The following is a 27667-nucleotide window of genomic DNA, read 5'->3' on the forward strand; positions in this document are numbered from 1 at the left end:
GAAATAAGAAAAAAGTCAAATAAATAACCTAACTCTACAACTAAAGCAACTAGAAAAGGAAGAATTGGAGAACCCCAGAGTTAGTAGAAGGAAAGAAATCTTAAAAATTAGGGCAGAAATAAATGCAAAAGAAACAAAAGAGACCATAGCAAAAATCAACAAAGCCAAAAGCTGGTTCTTTGAAAGGATAAATAAAATTGACAGACCACTAGCCAGACTCATCGAGAAGCAAAGAGAGAAAAATCAAATCAATAAAATTAGAAATGAAAATGGAGAGATCACAACAGACAACACAGAAATACAAAGGATCATAAGAGACTACTATCAGCAGTTGTATGCCAATAAAATGGACAACATGGAAGAAATGGACAAATTCTTAGAAAAGTACAATTTTCCAAAACTGAACCAGGAAGAAATAGAAAATCTTAACAGACCCATCACAAGCACGGAAATTGAAACTGTAATCAGAAATCTTCCAGCAAACAAAAGCCCAGGTCCAGACGGCTTCACAGCTGAATTCTACCAAAAATTTCGAGAAGAGCTAACACCTACCCTACTCAAACTCTTCCAGAAAATTGCAGAGGAAGGTAAACTTCCAAACTCATTCTATGAGGCCACCATCACCCTAATACCAACACCTGACAAAGATGTCACAAAAAAAGGAAACTACAGGCCAATATCACTGATGAACATAGATGCAAAAATCCTCAACAAAATTCTAGCAATCAGAATCCAACAACACATTAAAAAGATCATACACCATGACCAAGTGGGCTTTATCCCAGGGATGCAAGGATTCTTCAATATCCACAAGTCAATCAATGTAATTCACCACATTAACAAATTGAAAAATAAAAACCATATGATTATCTCAATAGATGCAGAGAAGGCCTTTGACAAAATTCAACATCCATTTATGATAAAAACTCTCCAGAAAGCAGGAATAGAAGGAACATACCTCAACATAATAAAAGCTATATATGACAAACCCACAGCAAACATTATCCTCAATGGTGAAAAACTGAAAGCATTTCCCCTAAAGTCAGGAACAAGACAAGGGTGTCCACTTTCACCGCTACTATTCAACAAAGTTCTGGAAGTTTTGTCCACAGCAATCAGAGCAGAAAAAGAAATAAAAGGTATCCAAATTGGAAAAGAAGAAGTAAAACTCTCACTGTTTGCAGACGACATGATCCTCTACATGGAAAACCCTAAAGACTCCACCAGAAAATTACTAGAGCTCATCAGTGAATATAGTAAAGTTGCAGGATATAAAATCAACACACAGAAATACCTTGCATTCCTATACACTAGTAATGAGAAAGGAGAAAAAGAAATTAAGGAAACAATTCCATTCACCATTGCAACGAAAAGAATAAAATACTTAGGAATATATCTACCCAAAGAAACTAAAGACCTATATATAGAAAACTATAAAACATTGATGAAAGAAATCAAAGAGGACACTAATAGATGGAGAAAAATACCATGTTCACGAATTGGAAGAATCAATATAGTGAAAATGAGTATACTACCCAAAGCAGTCTACAAATTCAATGCAATCCCTATCAAGCTACCAGCCATATTTTTCACAGAACTAGAACAAATAATTTCAAGATTTGTATGGAAATACAAAAAACCTTGAATTGCCAAAGCAATCTTGAGAAAGAAGAATGGAACTGGAGGAATCAACTTGCCTGACTTCAGGCTCTACTACAAAGCCACAGTCATCAAAACAGTATGGTACTGGCACAAAGACAGACATATAGATCAATGGAACAAAATAGAAAGCCCAGAGATAAATCCACACACATATGGACACCTTATCTTTGACAAAGGAGGCAAGAATATTCAATGGAGTAAAGACAATCTCTTTAACAAGTGGTGCTGGGAAAACTGGTCAACCACTTGTAAAAGAATGAAACTAGATCACTTTCTAACACCGCACACAAAAATAAACTCAAAATGGATTAAAGATCTAAATGTAAGACCAGAAACTATAAAACTCCTAGAGGAGAACATAGGCAAAACACTCTCAGACATAAATCACAGCAGGATCCTCTATGATCCACCTCCCAGAAATCTGGAAATAAAAGCAAAAATAAACAAATGGGATCTAATTAAAATTAAAAGCTTCTGCACAACAAAGGAAACTATAAGCAAGTTGAAAAGACAGCCTTTTGAATGGGAGATAATAATAGCAAATGAAGCAACTGACAAACAACTAATCTCAAAAATATACAAGCAACTTATGCAGCTCAATTCCAGAAAAATAAATGACCCAATCAAAAAATGGGCCAAAGAACTAAATAGACATTTCTCCAAAGAAGACGTACAGATGGCTAACAAACACATGAAAAGACGCTCAACATCACTCATTATCAGAGAAATGCAAATCAAAACCACAATGAGGTACCACTTCACACCAGTCAGAATGGCTGCGATCCAAAAATCTGCAAGCAATAAATGCTGGAGAGGGTGTGGAGAAAAGGGAACCCTCCTACACTGTTGGTCGGAATGCAAACTAGTACAGCCACTATGGAGAACAGTGTGGAGATTCCTTAAAAAATTGCAAATAGAACTACCTTATGACCCAGCAATCCCACTGCTGGGCATACACACTGAGGAAACCAGAATTGAAAGAGACACATGTACCCCAGTGTTCGTCGCAGCACTGTTTATAATAGCCAGGAAATGGAAGCAACCTAGATGTCCATCCTCAGATGAAGGGATAAGAAGGCTGTGGTACATATACACAATGGAGTATTACTCAGCCATTAAAAAGAATTCATTTGAATCAGTTCTGATGAGATGGATGAAACCGGAGCCGATTATACAGAGTGAAGTAAGCCAGAAAGAAAAACACCAATACAGTATACTAACACATATATATGGAACTTAGAAAGATGGCAATGACGACCCTGTTTGCAAGACAGGAAAAAAGACACAGCTGTGTATAACGGACTTTTGGACTCAGAGGGAGAGGGAGAGGGTGGGATGATTTTGGAGAATGGCATTCTATCATGTATACTATCATGTAAGAATTGAATCGCCAGTCCATGTCTGACGCAAGATACAGCTTACTTGGGGTTGGTGCATGGGGATGACCCACTGAGATGTTATGTGGAGGGAGGGGAGGGGGGTTCATGTTTGGGAACACACGTAAGAATTAAAGATTTTAAAATTAAAAAAAAAAATTAAAAAAATTAATAAAAAATAAAAAAATAAAAGTCTATACTCTAAAACTGCAAAGGTCATGAAACACAGAAACATGCATAGCAACTGTTGAGACTGAAGGAAATCTCCAAATCTGACAATAAAATGGAGTATGTTATCCAAGATTGGATCTAGGACAAGAAGGTAAGAACTAAAAATCCTGTGATGAAAAATTTTGGATGTATGTTAATGTACCATATGAATTGAATAATAGCACTGTGTCAATATTGAATTTGAATAGTGTAATTATACAAGAAAGTGCTCTTATTTTTAAGAAATAGACACAGGCATATTGAAGGATGATTATGTCTACAACTTGATCTCAGACGGTTCAGAAAAAAAATAATGATAATAAATGTGTATGTATGTGCATGTATGTATTAATGTGTGTTTTTGTTCAGTTGCTAAGTCATGTCCAGCTCTTTGCAACCCGTGGACTGCAGTATTCCAGGCTTCCCTGTCCTTTGACTACCTCTTGGAGTTGGCTCAGACTCATGTCCATTGAGTCAGTGATGCCATCCAACCATTTCAACTCTGTCCTCCCCTTCTCCTTCTGCCCTCAATCTTTCCCAGCATCAGGGGCTTTTCCAATGAGTCAGCTCTTCACATCAGGTATCCAAAGTACTGGAGCTTCAGCTTCAGCATCAGTCCTTGCAATGAATATTCAGGGCTGATTCCTTAAGTATTTGATCTCCTTGCTGTCCAAGGGACTCTCAAGAGTCTTCTCCAACACCACAGTTCAAAACCATCAATTCTTTGGTGCTCAGTCTTCTTTGTGGTTCAACTCTAACATCTGTACATGACTGCTGGAAAAAGCATAGCTTTGACTATCTGGACGTTTGTTGGCAAAGCGATGTCTCTCCTTTTTAATATGCTGTCTAGGTTTATCATAGCTTTCCTTCCTAGGAGTAAGTTTCTTTTAATTTCATGGCTGCTTTCACCATCTGCAGTGATTTTGGACCCCAAGAAAAGAAAATGTCACTGTTTCCACTTTTTCCCCTTCTATTTGCCATGATCCATACATACCTGTGTGTATGTATGCATTAATGATTGTTCCCTCTGGAAACTGAGATTCTAATTGCCACCCCAACCCAACAAATTCTTAAAATTTTTCAAGATTCTTCAATTTTTGTATAATTTATAGAAATGTTACACTAAATATAGCTTTGATTCTGAAAAATCAAAATTATTAAACAAGGTGCTAGGAAACTCCTAGTCTTTTCTCCAAAGAATAAGAAAACATATATCAATTGACCTAGAGTTTAGAAATTAACAATGTTGTATTCTACTGGAGACCCATAGTGATTTTTTCATAATCTTGTGTGTCTTCTGATTCAGAGAAAGGATGCATTGACTGTTAAAATAAAAACACTATAGGAAAAAGATGATCAATACAATATAGAAAAATAGGAGACGTAAGTCAAAACAACATTGTTTACATAAGAAACAATTTTCTTTTGCTTTTGCTTTTGTTTTATTTTATTGGTATATCTCACATTCATTAAAAGTTTAGTTTACAGATTTACTTTGATTACACTGTGTATAGGATAGAAGGAACTCTAAAGTATAACTATTTTAAATTAGCTAAATTATTCAAAAATATATCATACTCTTTGGAATTATTTATAGACATCTGGAAATCAGTTCTGAAAATGCTGAAAATTTACACTAAACTAAGGTAAATTCCAAGTTAAGTCATTTTGCAGTGAATGAAAGATAATTTCAGCCAAGAAATAATACATCTAGTTATACACTCATGTTTATTCTTTTCAGTTCTATTTGTCAAGGTTTTAAAATTCCATGTATGGTTATTAATATGCATTTACCATATGTATTTAAAGGTACATATACATATACCCCTTCATTATATACCAAATATACTAATAAATGGGAAAAAGTAGACACAAAGTTAAATAATTTGGAATGTCTGATTATTTTTACTGAGGCTCTAACAACTTGAACAATTTGTGTGTACCTACATCATTCTCATAGGTTATAGCTTTGTGTAATATTTACAGTAAAGTAAAAAGGAAAGAACATATTAAAGAGATAATTACAGAAAAAAAATATTTCTGAACTCTTTCATACTAAGATCTCAATAATCATGTGAACCTGATCATAGTCTTTTGTATAATTCATTCTCTACTAGTTTAAAGTGAAGAAGGTGAGGAAGGATGAAACAACAGTTTAATCTCAGATGTTAAGAAAACTCTTCCTAGATCTCAGTTCGGAACTTCAGTGTAGACCCCTTCATTTGCTCCTCATAGTGCTTATCAAATTTCTCATTCAGGGCTACTGTAAAGTAATTCTTCCAGTCTCCTACAACTCCTATAACAGAAAAGCAAAGAAAGCAGTAAACACTATGTCTTCCAGTCAGAATAGTGAAATTTTCTAATATCTATCACTTTCATTAACACCTAATCAAATTTTATTTTTGCAACCCTTAATTGTAAGTATATACCATAAATACTATATATTTGAGAGTGCAAACAAGGATTTGTCCTGATTGTTTAAAAATAATAAAATGAATAAACATACAAAAAAAAAAGCACATTTATTTCTCTGACCTTCCTTTCTTATGCTACTTAATTTTCTTCTCCAATTTCCTTTGAAATATTCGTGATCCATGTTTTACCTCTTCTGTGGTATTAAATATCATCTTCATGTTGAAAACATTAAAATACAGAATAATGTCTTCATACCCAAGTGCCTACCTGATGTGGCCACCTGTATTTCATAGGAACATCTCAAATTCACCCAGCTAAAAAACGAATTCATTTTCTTCCCCACCAGACTGCATTTTCTTTGAGTCATTTTCCATAACCTGGTTAATTGAATGCAGATATCCATTGCATAAGCGTGGCTGTTGTCTTTAGGCCAGAATATCTAATTCTTTATTTATATTCAGACTTTCTTCATAGACATTGCCTCCTCCCCATTTTTACTGCCACCAACAGTTAGAGAAGCTCCTCAATATTTACCACCTGTGCTGTTACAAAATTCTAGCAGGCTCTTCTTTGCTTTTCATCACATCCAACTCTCCTCTGAAAGGAAGAAGTCACTAGTACTTTAAATTAATCAGTAGTTCACTTGTCCTCTTAATCCAAGGAGCTCTAAACCTTCCCAATGAAATAATCCAAAAATCATAAGATAGAAAATGTGTCTTGAAAATCAGATTCTGTCAGAGGACTCAATAGTATGAAGCACTTTATAAGCATGAAAATTATTTTTAGTTTATTGTTTTATCTTTAAAATATATGAAGACATTCTGGGGAAAGAAACTGAGATAATCTGAGTATAAGTAACCTAAATTTAATCTGCATGTTATTCCTTTTTCAGGGGTGTCCTGTTTTAACCCAATTGCAAGTTTGTTAATACATTGTTTAAAAAATCCTTAACCCTATCATTGACAATTTGGTTCCAAGAGGAAGATTTTTCTTTTCTTTTCTTTTATTAGTTTTTCTTCCAGAAGGAAGATTATCCAAGTAACAGTGGATGTCCCAATACTTTGCATATCCTATCAGTTCAGTTCAGTTCAATTCAGTCACTCAGTCACATCTGACTCTGCGACCCCATGAATTGCAGCATGCCAGGCCTCCCTGTCCATCACCATCTCCCGGAGTTCACTCAGACTCACGTCCATCGAGTCGGTGATGCCATCCAGCCATCTTATCCTCTGTCATCCCCTTCTCCTCCTGCCCCCAATCCCTCCCAGCATCACAGTCTTTTCCAATGAGTCAGCTCTTCACATGAGGTGGCCAAAGTACTGGAGCTTCAGCTTTAGCATCATTCCTTCCAAAGAAATCCCTGGGCTGATCTCCTTCAGAATGGACTGGTTGGATCTCCTTGCAGTCCAAGGGACTCTCAAGAGACTTCTCCAACATCACAGTTCAAAAGCATCAATTCTTCGGCACTCAGCCTTCTTCACAGTCCAACTCTCACATTCATACATGACCACTGGAAAAACCATAGCCTTGACTAGACAGACCTTTGTTGGCAAAGTAATGTCTCTGCTTTTGAATATGCTGTCTAGGTTGGTCATAACTTTCCTTCCAAGGAGTAGGCGTCTTTTAATTTCATGGCTGCAATCACCATCTGCAGTGATTTTGGAGCCCAAAAATGTCTGACACTGTTTCCACTGTTTCCCCATCTATTCCCATGAAGTGATGGGACTGGATGCCATGATCTTAGTTTTCTGAATGTTGAGTTTTAAGCCAACTTTTTCACTCTCCTCTTTCACTTTCATCAAGAGGCTTTTGAGTTCCTCTTCACTTTCTGCCATAAGGGTGGTGTCATCTGCATATCTGAGGTTATTGATATTTCTCCTGGCAATCTTGATTCCAGCTTGTGTTTCTTCCAGTCCAGTGTTTCTCCTGATGTACTCTGCATATAAGTTAAATAAGCAGGGTGACAATATACAGCCTTGACGGACTCTTTTTCCTATTTGGAGCCAGTCTGTTGTTCCATGTCCAGTTCTAACTGTTGCTTCCTGACCTGCATACAGATTTCTCAAGAGGCAGGTCAGGTGGCCTGGTATTGACATCTCTTTCAGAATTTTCCACAGTTTATTGTGATCCACACAGTCAAAGACTTTGGCATAGTCAATAAAGCAGAAATAGATGTTTTCTTTTCAACTCTCTTGCTTTTCCCATGATCCAGCAGGTGTTGGCAATTTGATCTCCTGTTCCTCTGCCTTTTCTAAAACCAGCTTGAACATCAGGAAGTTCACAGTTCACGTATTGTTGAAGCCTGGCTTGGAGAATTTTAAGCATTACTTTACTAGTGTGTGAGATGATTGCAATTGTGTGGTAGTTTGAGTATTCTTTGGCATTGCCTTTCTTTGTGATTGGAATGAAAACTGACCTTTTCCAGTCTTGTGGCCACTGCTGACTTTTCCAAATTTGCTGGCATATTGGCAGCACTTTCACAGCATCATTTTTTAGGATTTGAAATAGCTCCACTGTAATTCTATCACCTCCACTAGCTTTGTTCGTAGTGATGCTTTCTAAGGCCCACTTGACTTCACATTCCAGGATGTCTGGCTCTAAGTGAGTGATCACACCATCGTGATTATCCGGGTCGTGAAGATCTTTTTTGTATGATCCTTCTGTGTATTCTTGCCATCTCTTCTTAATATCTTCAGCTTCTGTTAGGTCCATATCCTATATACCTATGTATTTATGAACTGACTGTGTCTCATCAAGTACGTGCCTCCTCCCAGTAGATGTCACCTCATTGTATTTTGATATTTTTACCAAGTTGAGCAGTATTTTCTGCTTGGTGTTTTGAAACTTAGTGCTGTTTTAGCAGCTTTGTAGAAACATAATTAATACACAGAAAACTGTACATATTCAATGTGTACCATTTGATGTTTGACATTTGACATTTAGTCTTGAAAAATGTCTGCCACTTAGCTAGGGAAGAGCTGACTAACTGTTCTAAGGTTGTTTCCTCATCTCAAAATGAGATAATAGAAGTTTTTTCCTAACTCTTGTATTGGAATTTTAATAAAGATAAGAATTTACATTTTGTATAATGTATGTGTGTAGCACCAAGGCATAAAGACTTAACAAACAATAGCTAGTAGGGTGTGGTATCGGAGAAGGCAATGGCATCCCACTCCAGTACTCTTGCCTGGAAAATCCCATGGATGGAGGGGCCTGGTATGCTGCAGTCCATAGGGTCGCAAAGAGTCAGACACAACTGAGCAACTTCACTTTCAGTTTTCACTTTCATGCATTGGAAAAGGAAATGGCAACCCACTCCAGTATTCTTGCCTGGAGAATCCCAGGGATGGCAGAGTCTTGTGGGCTGCCGTCTAAGGGGTCGCAGAGTCGGACACAACTGAAGTGACTTAGTAGTAGTAGTAGTAGTAGTAGGCTATGATATTAGTGCTAGTACTGAGGCTGGGGTGACTGCTGGTGGTTCTTAATATAATTTGTTGTATGCACTAAATAATCAACATGTAATAGTAATTTATTAGTAGTAGTACTAGTATTTTATGCTTCTGCAAAACTAGTCAATTACTATTAGTAATGTTTCTAATAGTAATTTCTTAGTAGTAGTATTAATATTTTGTACTTCTGCAGAACTGATCACTAAAAGATGGAAACAGCTCTAAAGAAAACAAGTGGGGTCCACAGGCATGAATAGACTTTAATAGATGTTTGCCTGTAAATGTTTAAACTTAGGCCTTCCTGTAACAATGGAGGCAAATACCATGAGCATCTCACCTTTTCTCATGAAGGGAGATACCTTTTGGTTCATGATTTTATCTGGCAATGTTGTATAATTGGTAGATGGATTGTTCTTCATCTCCTCGAATGAAGTGTGCTTTATAATCTTGTCCACAAGCTCATCTGATGCCTCCCTTCCCAGAAATTCTAACAATTTCATCACCTCTTTTCTGATATTCTAGGAAGAAAAACATATTTTGTGTTTGAAAAAAAAAGGACACAATAAGAAAATCATTCTTCCCCTCTCCTCCCCACACTGATATTGGAAAGTAGGCTTCTAATGAGCAGTCTACCTGTTAAACTTCAGCTTAAGTATCACTTTCTTTGGGATTATTTCCTTGACTATTCCAATTTAAGTTAGATAACTCTATTTTTGCTCCATAAATTCCATATAAATCTATTGTATCACATATGCATTCTCACACATTTTTTATTTACTTGTTTCCACAAAAAAGATAGTATCTCTACATATACAGTTAATGTCTTTTACTCTTACTTGATGTATTGCAGAAACAAGAGAAAAGATTTATTCTTTTGCTCCTCATTTTTGCAAATAGAGAAGAAACATAAACCTGGCCATTATTGATCAAAATAGGGAGTAAATGGATAGAGACAATTTGGGAGGGTGAAAGGCATGGATTAACTAATAAATTTTGTTTGTGTGCCTGTTAAATTTACTGTCTTCAATATTCTAGCTATAGAACACAAATTTAAGTAATATAATAGCAAACTACAAATCATGGTCGCTTCTCATTCAAATCTGTTCTGCATTAAATTCTATAAAGAAATAATTCTGCTTCTAAAATAATATCCATAGTTTTATTTTAAATATGTCCTCATCAAAACAACTCTAGAATTACTGTGAAATGAATTTCAATAATTGCTCGAAGATGTGAACAAGACCTGGATATCAATTGCTTTCTTGGTGCTAATAAAGAATGCGAGAAGAGGGCTTCCCTGGTGGCTCAGTGGTAAAGAATCCACCTGCAAATGCAGGAGACATGGGTTCAATCTCAGATCCAGAAGATCCCACTTGCCGTGGAGCAAATAAACCCATGCGCCACAACTATCAAGCATGTGCCCTAGAGCCCGGGAACTGCAACTACTGAGCCCACATGCCCTAGAGCCCATCCTCAACAACAAGAGAAGCCACTGCTATGAGAAGCCTGGCCACCTCAATGTAGTGTAGCCCCTGGTCACCAGAACTAGAGAAAAGCCTGAGCAGCAGTGAAGACCCAGCACAGCCAATAAATAAATAAATAATAAATTAGAGAAGATATTTGTTATCCCTTAATAAAAAGATCTAGTATTTTTTCTTTCATTTATAAATTATTTGATATGTGTGCATATATGCTTTAAAGAATTAATATGAATGCAGCACCCTTACCTACTACCCAGTGCATGTAAGAAAACATTCATAATTGGCTAAGTTCTTCCATTTGCAAGTTCCCAACTTCATTTTTTCACTCTCCATTCCAATTTTCACAAATAACAACAACAAACAAACTTGCTGTCCTGAAATTGACCTACTCAATCCTGTGCCTTTACTCTGTAGATTTGAAACTCATGTATGTATCCCTAGACAACATATAGCTTGATTTTACTCAACTGATAAGCACATTTGAAATACATTCCTTTTCACTGCAATATAGTATTTAATTGTGGAATAATAGTATATACAATGCATTTATTCCTGAGTATATGTGTATTGGGCTTGTTTTTACAGTCGTGCGGAATGCTGTTATGGAGATTGCTGCGCATATAAACTAATATACACATCCGTGTTTCTCATAAACTTATATCTACTAGTGGAATTTGTGAGCCTTAAGTTATACGCATTTGCCCTCCCTAGGTGACATGTTGTCCACAATGTTTGTATATTCTTATACTCTTATCAGAAGTGTGTTACTTCTCACTAAGCCACATCCTGACTAGTATTTATTGTCAGACTACAGTTAGACTTTGCTTCCCTTATAGCCCAGCTGGTAAAGAATCTGCCTGCAATGTGAGAGACCTGGGTTCAATCCCTGGGTTGTGTTGGGAAGATCCCTTGAAAGTAAGTATGGCAACCCAACCCAATATTCTTGCCTGGAGAATCCCCATGGACAGAAGAGCCTGGCGGGCTACAGTGTGCAATGAGTCAGATATGACTAAGCAACTAAGCATAGCCCAGTCAGACTACATCTCATTGTTGTCACTCTGCTGTGTGTGAAATAGCACCTCATAGACATTTTTATTTTGGATTACCCTGATTATTAATGAAGCTAGAAAAAAACTAGATTTTTAGAAATTGTGATGTCATCATACTTTTGCATTTTGCTATTCTGGCATTCTCTTTACTCTCTTCTGGAACTTTCACTTGATACATGTAAGATGTTATTACTCTATCCTACATATCCATTACTCTTTCTAAAGTATTCTATTTATCTCTCTGAAATACATCCTGTGGACGTTCCTCAGCATCATCTACCACATTACTAATTCGCTATGTAGCCATGCCTTATCTGTTATTTAAGCCATCTTTTTGCTTTTCAGATTTTAATTTTTAGAAGTTATTTTAGAAATTCTGGTTTGCTGCTCTTTTTTTCCACCCAAATCTGCTTTGTCAATTTTAGTAACCTCTTGTTTCTTTGTAAGATTTTAAATTCTTCTTTTATTTTTTTAAACATGTGAAGTATAGCTATTTTATGGTCTTTTTCTAATAATTCCATTATCTATGGATTTAGAGACCATTTAACTCTTCTTGCCCATTGTGATTCCTTTTGTGCATCTGCATCTGTGTGTGTGTGTTGTGTGTGGCTGTTGCTTTGATTTAAGAACTCAAACTCTTTCCACTTTTGTCTTTGGTAACATTTTTGAGACTTGAGTTTACATGTGTTCATTTACAGAAGGTTTTTATTCACTACGTTCAATCTGTAGTAGAGTATCTGGATTATTGTAACTTTTGGAGGTGGCTGCATTATTTATTCAAAGGCAAAATTTTGTATCTACACTATTTTCAAATGCTAACATTTTGATAATTATGAAGTTGCCATGTCTTTTGAGTTTCTCACCTCCTTCATGTCTTCATAGAAAAGAAATAGCACTTGTGGATTCTTCCTCTTTTCCCACCAAGATTTTGTGTGTTCATACCAGGAACCATAAGGAACTAAGATCAGAGATAAAAACAGTGTGAGCTTGGGGCTGGTGCACTAAGACGACCCAGAGTGATGGTATGGGGAGGGAGAAGGGAGGGGGGTTCAGGATGGGGAACACGTGTATACCTGCGGCGGATTCATGTTGATGTATGGCAAAACCAATACAATATTATAATTAACCTTCAATTAAAATAAATAAGTTTATATTAAAAAAAAAACAATGTGAGGACATAGCATCAACTCTACGCTCAGACTCAGCTTGAAAATGAGGTTTCAGAGAAAAAAATATAAATAAATGGTCATGGAATGAAAACTAGAGATCAGCTGCCCAACTGAGGCAAATTTCTCTGAAGGAAATATGTTGAAAAATCTACATACAGAAATATAATCTCAACTTTCATTATTATTACATAGTTTATAACTCAGAGGAAAAGTGATGGAAGTCTTTCCATTTGATTTAGAACTTATAAGAGTATTTTTGAAAATGGTATGTGTGTGTGTGTCTGTGTGTGTGTGTTGTAAATGAAAGGAGTTCAGTAGTAGAACTATCAACATTCTTATGATTAGAATGCAGTCCAGATCTCAAATTTACCATTTAAAAAGTAGCTTTGGTAACTGAATAATTTATAATTATATATTTTTTTTTACACTGTTGCAGTTTAAAGGGTAAAGGGGTGCTTTCTTAGGGATCCTTAGTTTCATTCTCACTTTAAAATGTTAGAAGATTTTGGAGGTGATGTGATATGACCAAATATGGATTCTTCTTTTCTCTCCCTCATCTTTTCTCACATGTATCCAAGTGTTTCACCCAGTAAAAAGCTGACATAGTAATAATGATGATGTGTGAGCCAAAGTATTCTGCTTTGCATTAAGTCATCGGATATTTCTTTTGTTCTTTGACCCTACTGACAATTATTTATTTATTTATAGTTAACCTAAAATAACATCAAAGGTGTAAACATAGTGATTCAATATTTGAATACATTACACGCCAAAAGTTAGTATAAAATAATGACTATATTCCCTGTCTTGTCCATTACTTCCCTGTGATGTATTTATTTTATAGCTAGCAGTTTGGACTCTTAATCCCCTTCATCATTCTGCCCCTTCCCCATCCTTCTCCCTTATCAGTCAGTTCAGTTCAGTTCAGTCGCTCAGTCGTGTCCGACTCTTTGCGACCCCATGAATCGCAGCACGCCAGGCCTCCCTGTCCATCACCATCTCCCGGAGTTCACTCAGATTCATGTCCATCGAGTCTGTGATGCCATCCAGCTTTATGGTAACTGCTAATTTTTTCTCTGTACCTGTGGGTAGGTCTGCTTCTGCTTTGTCCCATTTGTTTCTTTGCAGAAAAGTCATAAATGACTTTTATAGTGATCTTATTCATCTATTTTGCTGAGGTACAGCATTATCTTTATCCATTTTACAATGCACGTTTTGATGATCTTGAGGCATGTAATTTATTCGTGCTTTAGTATAAAATTTTCCAAAGGTAGCAACAAACATAAAGCACATATACCACACTTTTATTGAGGCAATATTAAGAGTCCCTCGGACTGCAAGGAGATCCAACCAGTCCATTCTAAAGGAGATCAACCCTGGGATTTCTTTGGAAGGAATGATGCTAAAGCTGAAACTCCAGTACTTTGGCCACCTCATGCAAAGAGTTGACTCATTGGAAAAGACTCTGATGCTGGGAGGGATTAGGGGCAGGAGGAGAAGGGGACGACAGAGGATGAGATGGCTGGATGGCATCATGGACTCGATGGACGTGAGTCTGAGTGAACTCCGGGAGAAGGTGATGGACAGGGAGGCCTGGCGTGCTGCGATTCATGGGGTCGCAAAGAGTCGGACACGACTGAGCGACTGAACTGAACTGAACTGAACTGATTAATTTTGGGAGATATAAACGACATTGTTATCCCTTTCCTTACACTTATTATTAAGGAGTCAGAATGGCCTTCTTTAGTTAATATTAGATTCTTCTGAACACTTTCTTTCTCAAACCTGAATACTCTGTTGCTTTAGTCTGGAGTTAAATAAAAAGACAAAATTTCCCAGAATTTCTGCTCAAGTAACTCTTGTACTATTCTAAGAAATCTAGTTGAATTATTCAGACTGTACAGTGGGTAGAATGAGTAAGAATTTTGTAGATATTCAGACTTCTTTGTGAATGCTGGCCTCATTTAGTATCTGAAATTTTTCTTAAATACAAATGAACAAGTTCTCTCCTCTATCTTTTTCCTTCTTGTTCAGTGAAGTTATAATAACACACTGTGAAGTACTTCTGTAATAAGACATGAAAGAGAATTGGACAAACACATATACATATATATACCTACTTGTAGGCACTGTACTCGAGTGTCCAGATTCTGAACTTTACCATTCTCATCTGCAAAAACTATGCTTGTTCTAAGTTCAAGGGCTTCTAGAACTTCTGTGTTTTAATTAAGGACCAGGAAGGATAATAGACCAGAACAGAAAGCAAAAATTATCCCCAAATATGTCATTTGCCTTGTATCATTTACCTTGAAAGAATTCAGAAAAAGAAACTCTTCATACCTTCCCCATTCATGAATTTCTCCACAAAATCTTGAAAAGAACCAGGATCTGGATTAGCAGTCACCATTAAAAAGAAAAAATAATAAGAAACAACCAAATCCTTGGCATTCCGGGAAAGATAGATGATCTAAGGAAGATGAAATTAGTTATTAAATCACCTACTATTTTTCAAATTTGGTCACATCAAGATTTAAAAAGAAAAAGTTTATGTTTTTAACTGTAAACATAACATATTTGCTTTAGAATATTTACAAAATATTAAAATTATAAAAAAGGAAATTCCTTCAATAAACTGAAATGACAACGTCTTTTGTATTGCTGTTCAATGTTAGTTTTCACTTTTCATTTTTATGCCATTTTCACATGTTTCATTTGAGAGCCTCAAATTCCATTGCTCTAAATTGGGTGAGGCAGATTATTATCGCCAAATTATAAATGAAGAAACTAAACTAAATATGAGTCAGAATACATCATTGAGAATTAATCAATGAGAGTAAGTGATTTGATAAATCATTCAGTCAAAAATAAAGTCCTCTGGCGTTTATACTACACAATGATCCTGCATAACAATTTTAAAAAGGTCCTGCTATTTTCTTACTCATAGTCTTGAAGAAAAGCTAATTTTTATGGGATGCTTAGACCCCTGATACTCCATGCTTCCCTTGTGGCTCAGTGGTAAAGAATCTGCCTGCCAATGCAGGAGTCAGGGGTTGGATCCTTGCGTCAGGAAAATCCCTTGGAGTAAGGAAATGACAACCCACTCCTGGATGCTTGCCTAAGAAACCTCATGGACAGAGGAGCCTGGCAGGCTACAGCCCATGGGGTCGCAGAAGAGTCAGACATGACCTAGCGACTAAACAACAACTCTGCATTGCAGGAAAAGACCTGCACAAGAAAACTCTGTCTCTCTGCGGTCTTCCACTTCCTCCTTCAGGCACCTGAGCCATGCCGTGGTCTATGGCAGCTCTTGATTTTCCACTCTTTAGTGGATCTGATAAGGCTCACTAATCTGTCCTACTCAAGTTACTACATTTTCAAACAATTTTAAAGAAATTTGTTTGAATATTCTAAGAAGTAGCTCCAAATACTACAGAAAAAGTCAACTTTCTTTCTCAACAAAGCTATCATTGGCCATATGAAACTTTTCCACATTTATTTAAAATTTTCCCTAGCCCTTTTTGCTTATAAGCTGAATGGAACTCTTTGCCATTATATATATATATATATATATATATATATATATATATATATATATATCCACAAATTTGCTTTATCATTTTTATTTCTTTTTTTGTTCATACTGTTCCCTCTGTCTTGAATAGTCTCTGCATCTCAAAATACAATCTGTATTAAAGTTTTGCTCCAGGTCATACATGAAGCTTTTTTTTTTCCCTAATGTACTGTTTTTTTATTGAGTTACAGTTGATGTACAATATTATATGTTTTAGGTGTATAACATTGTGATTAATTTTTAAAGATTACCTCCATTTGTAGCTTTTATAAAATATTGACTATATTCCCTGTGTTGTACCATATATCATTGTAGCTGATTTATTTTATACATAGTAATTTGTACCTCTTAGTTCCCTATTCTTCAAGGTGGGGGAAGAGGGAATGTAAAAGCAACCCCTCTTTCCTTAAACTTCCATTAGTTTATCTTCTCTCCATTTTGGAAAATTTGATTCTATACACTAAATTTTTACTGTGCATGCTCTTCCTGCCTTTGAGGAAAATCTAGGTCTTTCCCCTCATCTCTCTCAAGTCAAAGTTTCTAGTTTGCCCACAATTCACTTGGGATATAATATGTCTTAAAAATCCTACACTTGAAAAAACCCTGTAATAATTCATTCTCCTAACTGAAGCCATTTTTAAACTTATGGTCACTCCCTTGCTTTAACTTAAGATTTGAACATCAGACATAATATTACTCTCCATTCCAAAGCTTTTCATCATGCTGTGTAATTTTAGTATTTGTATACATGATCCATCAGATTCTCTAGGTTCTTGGGGTCTTTGGTCATTACCTCTATTTTACTTCAGTGAGCAACATTTGTAGCCAAATCTTGAAACTACTTCAGTACCTTAAAGGTTCTGAAGACTTGCCCTTGAGCACCATGATTTCTTCCAAGACAGTTTTGTTTCTTTATCCTTTCTTTCTTATCAAGGATATATCTCTTCTGCAACAACTCCAAAGCCTCAAGTTTACTGACTTCAATTGCTTCTTTTAGTTTTTAGCTTGTTCCTTTTTTTCACTCTCTCTTTTTTTTAACCACTGAAAGTTTTTAGTTCAAAACTCCAAACACACTTTTGCCAATAGTCTCAATCCACCTGTCTTCTTGTCCACCAGTGAATCACCCCAGAAGTACTCAAGTTGTGATTCATCCAATGGTCTCCTACTCTTTGATGATCCCGGCGATAATAAGCAGGTTTTTGAAGACTGTAGCTATTGTAAAGGTACAGTATCTTTTCACGTACAAGTAAAGGGATAACACCAAGACTTCATTCCATTTTTCAAAGAAAAAAAAGTAACTTGGCCAAATATCTTGAAAAAATAGTAATCACACATTTCCCAGAAGATACATATAAACAGTATTTATTAAAGAAAGAACTCTTATGTATGACTTCAAAAGGATGTAATGTGATCTTTCTAAGATTGCTTATGATAAAAGCAAACAAACAAAAAACATTGGACTCTTCAAAAGTCTGCACTATGTAGTTCCAGAAAATGTCATATATACCATGTTATATCACAGTACAAAATAGAAATACTTCATGACTCTGATAGATCCCTTTTTTGTCAATAATGACTATATATAGTACTTTAATATCTCATATGTTTAGTATGGATCATAGTGTGTCCTAATAAAACTAGTAAGGTCTTGAGGAACAACATCAGTGGTCTAAGACAATGTTTGGCCTGTACTTTAGGATTCCATGTTATTATTCTTTCTAAAAAGCAAAACTGATCATCTCAATCAGCAGCTTAATATGCTGTAACTCCTCATTATCCTCAAAGTAGAGCCCAAACTTCATAAGTTGGCTTCCATATCTGTTACAAACAAACCCAGCTCATCTCCCATCACTCATCCAACCAGTACAGGCACTCAGCCTTCTAGCTAAATTGAACTGGTTTCACATCCCACTTTGGGTTGCCTCAGAGATTATATAGACTAATTCTTATGCATCCTTCACATATCAGATGAGATGTTACTTGCTTTAAGGTTCCTTCTCTGCCCTCAATATCTAGGCCAGAATTCTTCCTTTACTTGACTTATATCACCTTCTGTAGTGTCTGTTATTTATCCCTTTCCCCTGTGAACCATGTGTCCATGAAGACAAAGATTACATGTGTATTTGTTATATTGCTGGCTCATGATAGGCACTCAATAAATAATTATTCTATCACTTTTGTCTGGTTTATCCTTGCCTAGCTCATTTGCATGCCTCACAAGGCCAAGCACAATAGTTTGCAAAAAGAGTACATTGACTACAATTACTAATAATAACAAATAAAAGTAGCCATTGTGAATTATTTATAGCATGCTAGGTACTATGTTAAGCACTTCACAAGCATTATTCTAGCTAATCCTTATAACAACTCTATGTGAAATGCAATTATTATCTCTCTTTTACAGATGAGGAAACTTCAGCTTCCTGAAAGCTTAGAGAGTTTATCTGTTTTTCTGAGAATCAGCTCTGGAGTTAGAATTCAAGTCTAGACTTTCTTACTATACTATGATCCACATTTTTAAAATGTTTATAGATTCAGTGAAGAAATAAATAAACCAGTGTATATAAGATGCAGGATATTACCTAACTTTATCATTGTAACATTCTTTGAGTTGGGTGAAGTTCTAAGAACACTTGACTCTGTTACCTTACAGTTCTTTTCCCAAAATGAGACTGGAAGAAGCTCAGCAGGCAGGTGAGTCTTCACTATTCTAGGAGATGCTATCTCTTTTAACTGTTTTACTCCTAATTAAAAAAAAAAAAAAGTTGGACAACTTCAAAAATTATAAATATTTGTATGGATTTTTACAGATTTTTAAAATAGAAGCATCTATGCATTCTATATTATGTTCATAATAATGATATGTATTTACTATGACAGAAGTTTATATAGATAAAATCATACAGAAAAAAATAGATTAAATAAATTTTCCCCACTTTGAAAAAAATCATTATTAACATTTTGGTAAGCATCCTTCCATACAACTATATCTATATGCCCAGACTCATAGCTATATAAATACCAGACACACAGATGAAATTTTTTAATATTGTATAACTGCATTTTTCTTAATATTTTATACCAGCACTTCAGTGAAAACAGACATATGATATCATAATATGTTTAATGACTTCATGTCATTTTTACCTTCCATTGATTAACATTTATATTGTCTCTAATTTTTTATAATAATAAAAGAATCTGTGATGAACATCTTTTTGCATACCCTTGAAAATTTATGGATATGTCCCTAGTGTTTAAAGTATCACTGCATCTATCCCAAGGAGAAATATAATTCTCATATATTACTAGGCTTTAATGAAAGCATGTCAGAGCTATCCTCACTCACTCTATTCCAGGAATATGCTATACTATAAACTCTGTCAAGATTTAAATTTACATACCTCTCTATGTAGATGACATAATACTAATTGCCAGTTAATACTATTGCCAAAAAATACTATTTTGCATACAGTCTTTCTTGTACCATTTACACCCACACATTAAAATATATGTGTAAAGCTTTTAAAATTAACTTATGTATTACCATCCATAAAGTGATCAGTGCTACATTCCAGGTAAGGAACTCTATTAAAAATGACTTCTTGTTTGCACTTTTCCACATCACCGTTAGTATAAATCATGCATATAATTTCACTAACCCACGTTGTACCTGAAAAAATTAAACACACCTGAGTCTCTCATTGACAATGCATATTGATAATGCAGGGATCAATGTACTTGTAGTTGGATAAAGTAAGAAGCTACCAATGAAATAGTATTTGAAAGTTGTCAGAATTACGGAAGGACACAAAAACTATTTGCCCTAATATTTACCTTTATAGGATCCAAACATAGCATCAAAAATAAGGATTAACATAGTTGCAATAAAATACACCTATGATAGAAATTTGACTTTGTCAAAAATGAATTGTGATATTGTACAAGCTGATAACTTATTTGGATCTAAATGTTCACATCTAAAAAGTAAGCAAGCTTTCAACCACAGGGTTTCTTAATAGCTTTTATGCCTCAGGTTGAGTCCTAGTGCAGAGAATATAGAAAAGAATAAGTCTGGTCCTTGTCCTGTGATATTCAAGGGCCCTCAGAAGAGTCAGAAACAGTGCTCAATAATTACACTTCATTTTTCTTAAGATGCTGTAATACAGATGGGCACAGGGATTTAAAGAACTGTTCTTGCCTGGAGAATCCCAGGGACAGGGGAGCCTGGTGGGCTGTCGTCTCTGGGGTCGCACAGGGTCGGACACGATTGAAGTGACTTAGCTGCAGCAGCAGCAGCAGCAAAGGAGGACTTTATGTGCTTCTGCTGTCACCATGATGTTTCCACAAGAAAGAAACGACTTTAAGAGAACATGGTAATTGAGTTTGGCCTTAACAAATTATTGGCAGAAATTCACTAGTTGTGCAAGATAGGAGAGAGCTCTATCAGACAGAAGAACTCTCTCTCCTTTTTTTAAAATCATCGCCAGACATTTACAAATAGTAAAGTGGTGAGGAAATGAATTGGATGTAGATTGCTTCTGTTGTGACTCTTCGACCCCATGAACTGTAGCCTGCTAGGCTCCTCTGTCCAAGGGATTCTCCAGGCAAGAATACTGGAGTGTGTTGCCATTTCCATCTCCATGGATGTAGATTATAAAACCTAAATCAGAGGCCACTTGAAGGGATGAATGGAGATGAGGATGCAGTGTCAAGCAGACACCAAGCCTACAAAGCCTTGTAATTCATACTAGAGTTCAAGTCATTTCTAAAAGATTTTAAAGGTCATTGCCATACATCAAGCAAGAAAGCAAGGTTATAAGGATCATGTTTTGGAAGAATTCCTCTAGTGGCAGAGTAAATACAATAATGGAATGAAGGGTCATAAGAAGGTGACAAGAAAATTAGAAACTGACTCTGAGGCATATCTATGAGACTAAAAGGGCAAAACTGATTGATTGATTGAATATGGAAGATGAAGAAGTTAAGAGAAACTGATTCTGAAATAGCACTCATATGTCCTCGGTTTTGTGGTGACATTGGTCCAGACAGGAAAGAGAATGGAAGAACACTTTAGAGGCAGAATAACCTAAGGTATATTAAACGTTTGACATATTTAAGTACTAATTGGAACAACCACATAGAGAAGAAGTATGGATTGGACTTTCTAATTTCTAAAGTTCTAAGATTGTAAGACTATGACTAACAAGTTAATTTCAGGAAAATATAGAATAGAGCTTCAGAGATGGACATTAGAAAGAGGAACTTATTAGCTAAAAAGTGCTAATTTTTTTAAAAATCCATGAAAAATACTTATACTTTCTCTATACAGCAATGACAACAATGACATAAAGACAGAAGGGTAATTTTAAATTTTACTGATGGTTCTATAGTCACCCATCTATATTATGTGACTTTCTTATCTGGCCAACAATACCCATTTATCACTGTGCTGCTCAAATTATATGTACAGATTGTAGTTTTAGAACAGAGCTATCAGTTCAGCTCAGTTCAGTCACTCAGTCATGTCAGACTCTTTGCAACCCCATGTATTGCAGCACACCAGGCCTCCCTGTCCATCACCAACTCCTGGAGTTCACTCAGATTCACGTCCATAGAGTCAGTGATGCCATCCAGCCATTGCATCCTCTGTCGTCCCCTTCTCCTGCCCCCAATGTGTCTCAACATCAGGGTCTTTTCCAATGAGTCAACTCTTAGCATGAGGTGGCCAAACTATTGGAGTTCCAGCTTTAGCATCAGTCTTTCGAAAGAACACCCAGGTCTGATCTCCTTTAGGATGAACTGGTTGGACCTCCCTGCAGTCTAAGGGACTCTCAAGAGTCTTCTCCAACACCACAATTCAAAAACATCAATTCTTTGGTGCTCAGCTTTCTTCACAGTCCAACTCTCACATCCATACTTGACTACTGGAAAAACCATAGTCTTGACTAGACAGATCTTTGTTGGACAAGTAATATCTCTGCTTTTTAATATGCTATCTAGGTTGGTCATAACTTTCCTTCCAAGAGTAAGCGTCTTTTAATTTCATGGCTGCAATCACCATCTACAATGATTTTGGTGCCCAAAAAAATAAAGTCTGACACTGTCTCCACTGTTTCCTCATCTATTTCCCATGAAGTGATGGGACCAGATGCCATGATCTTAGTTTTCTGAATGTTGAGCTTTAAGCTAATTTTTTCACTCTCCTCTTTCACTTTCATCAAGAGGCTTTTTAGTTCCTCTTCACTTTCTGCCATAATGGTGGTGTCATGTGTATATCTGAAGTTATTGATATTTCTCCCATCACTGTTGATTCCAGCATGTGCTTCTTCCAGCCCAGCGTTTCTCATGAGGTTCGTGACATTGTACAGGAGACAGGGATCAAGACCATCCTCATGGAAAAGAAATGCAAAAAAGCAAAATGGCTCTCTGAGGAGGACTTACAAATAGCCATGAAAAGAAGAGAAATGAAAAGCAAAGGAGAAAAGGAAAGATATAAGCATCTGAATGTAGAGTTCCAAAGAATAGCAAAGAGAGATAAGAAAGCCTTCCTCAATGATCAATGCAAAGAAATAGAGGAAAACAACAGAATGGGAAAGACTAGAGATCTCTTCAAGAAAATTAGAGATACCAAGGGAACATTTCACACAAAGATGGGCTCAATAAAGGACAGAAATGGTATGGACCTAACAGAAGCAGACGATATCAAGAAGAGGTGGCAAGAATACACAGAAGAACTATACAAAAAAGAGATTTATGACCCAGATAATCACGATGGTGTGATCACTCACCTAGAGCCAGACATCCTGGAATGTGAAGTCAAGTGGGCTTTAGAAAGCATCACTACGAACAAAGCTAGTGGAGGTGATGGAGTTTCAGTTGAGCTATTTCAAATCCTGAAAGATGATGCTGTGAAAGTGCTGCACTCAATATGCCAGCAAATTTGGAAAACTCAGTAGTGGCCACAGGACTGGAAAAGGTCAGTTTTCATTCCAATCCCAGAGAAAGCCAATGCCAAAGAATGCTCAAACTACCGTACAATTGCACTCATCTCACACGCTAGTAAAGTAATGCTCAAAATTCTCCAAGCCAGGCTTCAGCAATACGTGAACCGTGAACTTCCAAATGTTCAAGCTGGTTTTAGAAAAGCCAGAGGAACCAGAGATCAAATTGCCAACATCCACTGGATCATCAAAAAAGCAAGAGAGTTCCAGAAAAAAACATCTATTTCTGCTTTATTGACTATGCCAAAGCCTTTGACTGTGTGGATCAAAATAAACTGTGGAAAATTCTTCAAGAGATGGGAATACCAGACCACCTGACCTGCCTTTTGAGAAACCTGTATGCAGGTCAGGAAGGAACAGTTAGAACTGGACATGGAACAACAGACTGGTTCCAAATAAGAAAAGGAATACGTCAAGGCTGTATATTGTCACCTTGCTTATTTAACTTATATGGAGAGAATAGAGCTATAATATGCCACTATTGTCTGTGTATATACCAGAACTTTTATAATCTGTCATTTAATACAGAGAATGAATGTGGGAGAAATGGCTTAAAATTTAACAGAAAAGGCGGATTTTTCTTTTCTAGGTGAAAAGGGAACAACTTTGACATAACAAAGAGACTTACCAGATTTGGGATAGGTGACAATGACAACGTCATCTGGTTTTGCCTCAAATTTCTCCACATTATGCCAATACTTGATAAATTTTTTATACAATGGGATTCCACCGATTCTGCCAAAGTAATCTTTATAGACAGGTTTGGAAGAACTCATCATGGAGTGGGTACACTGAAAGAAAAAAAGGTATGTTTTCCACTTCACATGCACTTTAAGTTGTTTTAATATTAATAGTAGTCCTGTACATCAAATTTCTCTTGGGTATCTAGCATTTCTTTTATGTTGAACAAATAGGGTAATAATATTAAAGAAATATATAACATAGCCTTGTTGCTTTAAGAGTTTCTAATCCTATTACTAGAGAAGACAATGGCACCCCACTCCAGTACTCTTGCCTGGAAAATCGCATGGGCGGAGGAGCCTGGTGGGCTGCTGTCTATGGGGTCGCACAGAGTCGGACATGACTGAAGTGACTTAATTCTAACATATAAAAGAATAAGTAGTACAAAGCACAAAAATGTTACATGTTTTAAAACTATGTACAAAATGTGTGATACATCGAGTAGAGCCTTGATTTCTCTGTCAAAACTGATAAAACATATAAAAAGACTAACAGATTGAGAAAATGCAGCAATATTTTGGCAAAATATCCCTTTAATTAATTCTGTATACATTAAATAACAATAAATTTTAATGGCCGCATTTGATAGCTATTGCCAGATGTCAAAGTCAAAGCTTTCTTTGATCCTGAATATGTTCCATTCAATGAAAAAAATAAAATAAAATGCTTGGTGAGTATATTAAAAAGATGAAAATAATGACACTGTAATGGATATGTCTAAGACATGGATTCTTGAAGATACAGAAGATTTTTGTATGACCCCCTAGCATTACTTATACTTTTCTCTCTCACTTCATCAGTAAAGTTGACACTCTCATTGAGTGACTTGTGTGAAAATTATAAGGTTAAACAACACGGTTATCATTGACAGTGCCTGATCCCATGATACCTCATTTCATGTTCAGAGTAAGCCTTAAACTTTTTAATTAGACAAACTTTCCTTTATTGCCTTTCAACTTCTCTCATTACCTTTTTCCTCTGCAAACTTACTCCATTCTGAGTTTGTGATATAGCATCTCAACAAATGTTATCCTTCTTTGATATTACCCTCACAGGATCTCCTTTATTTTTCTTTTAAGACTTGAGGTAATACTGAGTAAAGTGAGGCTCATCATGCCAAAGAACTGGGCAATATTCAGTTACAAGACTGCCTCAGGATTGTTGTTATTGTTTAGTAGCTAAACCATGTCCAACTCTTTGCAACTTCATGGGCTGTAGCCCTCCAGGCCCCTCTATCCATGAGATTTCCCAGCAAAGAATACTGCAGTAGGTTGCCATTTCCTTCTCTAGGGGATCTTTGGGATCTTCCCAATCTTCCTGACGCAGGGATGAAACCCACATCTCTTGCACTGGCAGGCAGATTCCTTCCCACTGAGCCACCAGGAAAGCCCATAGTTTCTGCAGTACAACAAAGTGAACCAGCTATAAGTACACATACATTCCTTTCTTTTTGAACCTCCCCCCTGCCCTCCATCTCACCCCTCTAAGTTATCACAGAGCACTGAGCTAAGCTCCCTCTGCTATACAGCAGCTTCCCACTAGCGAACGGTTTTACACATGGTAGGACCTCCCTTTTATCCACTGTCAAAAAAAAAAAAAAAAAAACCCTGTAGGATAAGTTGTTATACTCATACACATGATCGAACCCAGGTCTCCTGTGTCTCCTGCATTGCAGGATGATTCTTTACCTGCTGAGCCATCAGGGATGCCTGTAGCCTGCCAAACTCCTCTCTCTATGGGATTTCCCAGGCAAGAATAGTAAAGTGGTAACCATTCCCTTCTCCAGGGGAATCTTCCAGGGATTGAACCCGGGTCTCCTGCATTGCAGGCAGATTCTTTACCATCTGAGCCACCAGGGAAACCCCTAAAAATCTGTACATAAAAGATATTTTATAACTTTTCATGTTTTGATGTTTCATAAGTTTATTGGTTATTTTAATCATTTTGGTCAATTTTGTCCATCAGAAGTGGTTTTTTTCCTAAATGATATATAGCAGGTAATTTATGATTGATTTATAAATTGAAGATATCTGAAGTGTTCCCATTTTATACTGCCAGTTGTTTTTTTTAATGGTTTATAAAGAAATTTATTGCTCATATAATCACTAGGGGAAAAAAAAATGTGTACAAAAGGCATACCTTGTCCTGCCTATTGATTTGTTTATTCATATGAACAACTTGCTTGGTGTTCTGCCAGGTTTGTAAGAATTGGCTTATAGTCAAGTGGGAGTAGCTGATTTATTATCAAAAACAGTTGGCTGACTTCTGACTGACCCTTCATGGTCAATTTTAATCTCAGGGTGAAACTAGGTGGCATATAATAAAATCTCTTGCTTTGTTTAGCTTCTTTTGGTAAGCGGTCTCATCTTGTAATGTACAGATTCACCTCCAGCTGCTTTTTTCTTTCTCAAAAGACATAGTTCAGTTCAAAATTGTCAACTTCATTCCCTAACTGAGTGTGTAGGGTGCTATTGTCTAGAAACACTGACTAAAAATTATTAGAATTGTGATTCATGAAATCAGTAGAGGAAAGAAATATGTTTCTTCTTTTCTTTGTATTTCCTCTTCCCTTCCTCTTTCTTTCTCTCTTTCTCCACCTTCCCCTCCTCTACTCCCCAGTCTGCCTTTCATTCAGCGAGTATATGCTTTGTGAGTTCCTCTGCTGTTACCAGGCACAGTGATAAGTCTGAATATCAGGATGAGTACAGATGCAAAGGCCTTGCTTCAGCCTCACCTTCTACAACCTAATTTGGATTTGAGCAATGTGGCTGAAAGGAGAGACTATCCTTTTGGATATTTTTCTATCCTGAACCATAGTACTGTGTCACAAAATAGATGCTAAAAAATCTTTATTAAACTCAATTGTTTCATTGTTAGATCAAATCTCTTCAGGTTTTCTAGTATCCACTAACAATTCCTAAATGAAACAGCCACTGTCTTGCCAATGGTGTACCTTTTCAACTACTTACTAAGGACTTGGATTTCTGCTCTTGAAGGTCAAATATCTCTCACTTAAAAATAACAGTAATATTTGCAAGTTCCCTGTTAGTAATAGATTGCTTCTGACATATTTTACAGACATAAACATCTGACTAGAATTCAGTCTCCACTTTAACTTTTCTACTTTGCTTGCTTTGTTCTCACTTCAGTAAAATAGAGAACATGTTTAATATGCAGGATTTACAAGGCAACTATGATACTAAGTTTTATGTTAAAACTCTTTAATTTAAACAGCAAAACATTATATAAATATATTATTTTAATGATAAGTGATCTTTTATCACAAAGTGATTATTTGCTTTACACTAAGTAAAATATTGATAAAAACTTTATTTTCTATCTTTCCTTTTTAACATAGTTTTATAATAAGTAATTCTGTATTTTCTATATCTGAAATCTAAATATTAATATCAGCAATAATAATAGAGATAAAACCTGTCCAGATGATCCTGTGACAGAAACTGGGTGATCCAATTCAGTTTTCTTCAATCCCCACTCAGGTTTCAAGCTGCAAAAAAAGATGAGAACTACTGTGCATTT

General features: G+C 36.1%; 1 protein-coding gene across 2 annotated transcripts; it reads right to left on the reverse strand.

Moving 5' to 3' along the window:
• Nucleotides 1–4698: 4698 nt before the first annotated feature.
• LOC138081749 (sulfotransferase 1E1) lies at nt 4699–27667 on the reverse strand. Of its 2 annotated transcripts, XM_068974843.1 has the most exons (8): nt 27563–27667; nt 24015–24177; nt 19930–20055; nt 19029–19126; nt 15152–15278; nt 12506–12600; nt 9450–9630; nt 4699–5544 (listed from the first exon to the last, which is right to left on the reverse strand). In XM_068974843.1, the coding sequence occupies exons 2-8, from the start codon at nt 24163–24165 to the stop codon at nt 5432–5434; spliced, it is 891 nt and encodes a 296-aa protein (XP_068830944.1). In that variant the 5' UTR covers nt 24166–24177; nt 27563–27667; the 3' UTR covers nt 4699–5431. The 2 variants fall into 2 exon arrangements, with proteins under 2 accessions (XP_068830944.1, XP_068830945.1); XM_068974844.1 differs by lacking the exon at nt 19930–20055.

Source organism: Capricornis sumatraensis, chromosome 7, assembly GCF_032405125.1.
Source record: "Capricornis sumatraensis isolate serow.1 chromosome 7, serow.2, whole genome shotgun sequence".
Taxonomy (NCBI): domain Eukaryota; kingdom Metazoa; phylum Chordata; class Mammalia; order Artiodactyla; family Bovidae; genus Capricornis; species Capricornis sumatraensis.

What these genes read in the sequence shown, in the direction of transcription:
- LOC138081749 (XM_068974843.1), bottom strand. Translation starts at nt 24,165, where the DNA reads ATGATGAGTTCTTCCAAACCTGTCTATAAAGATTACTTTGGCAGAATC. An exon ending in TGTCACCTATCCCAAATCTG is followed by an intron (nt 20,056 to 24,014) that starts GTAAGTCTCTTT and finishes TAATTTTTTCAG; the next exon opens with GTACAACGTGGGTTAGTGAA. An exon ending in CACTGATCACTTTATGGATG is followed by an intron (nt 19,127 to 19,929) that starts GTAATACATAAG and finishes TTTTTTAATTAG; the next exon opens with GAGTAAAACAGTTAAAAGAG.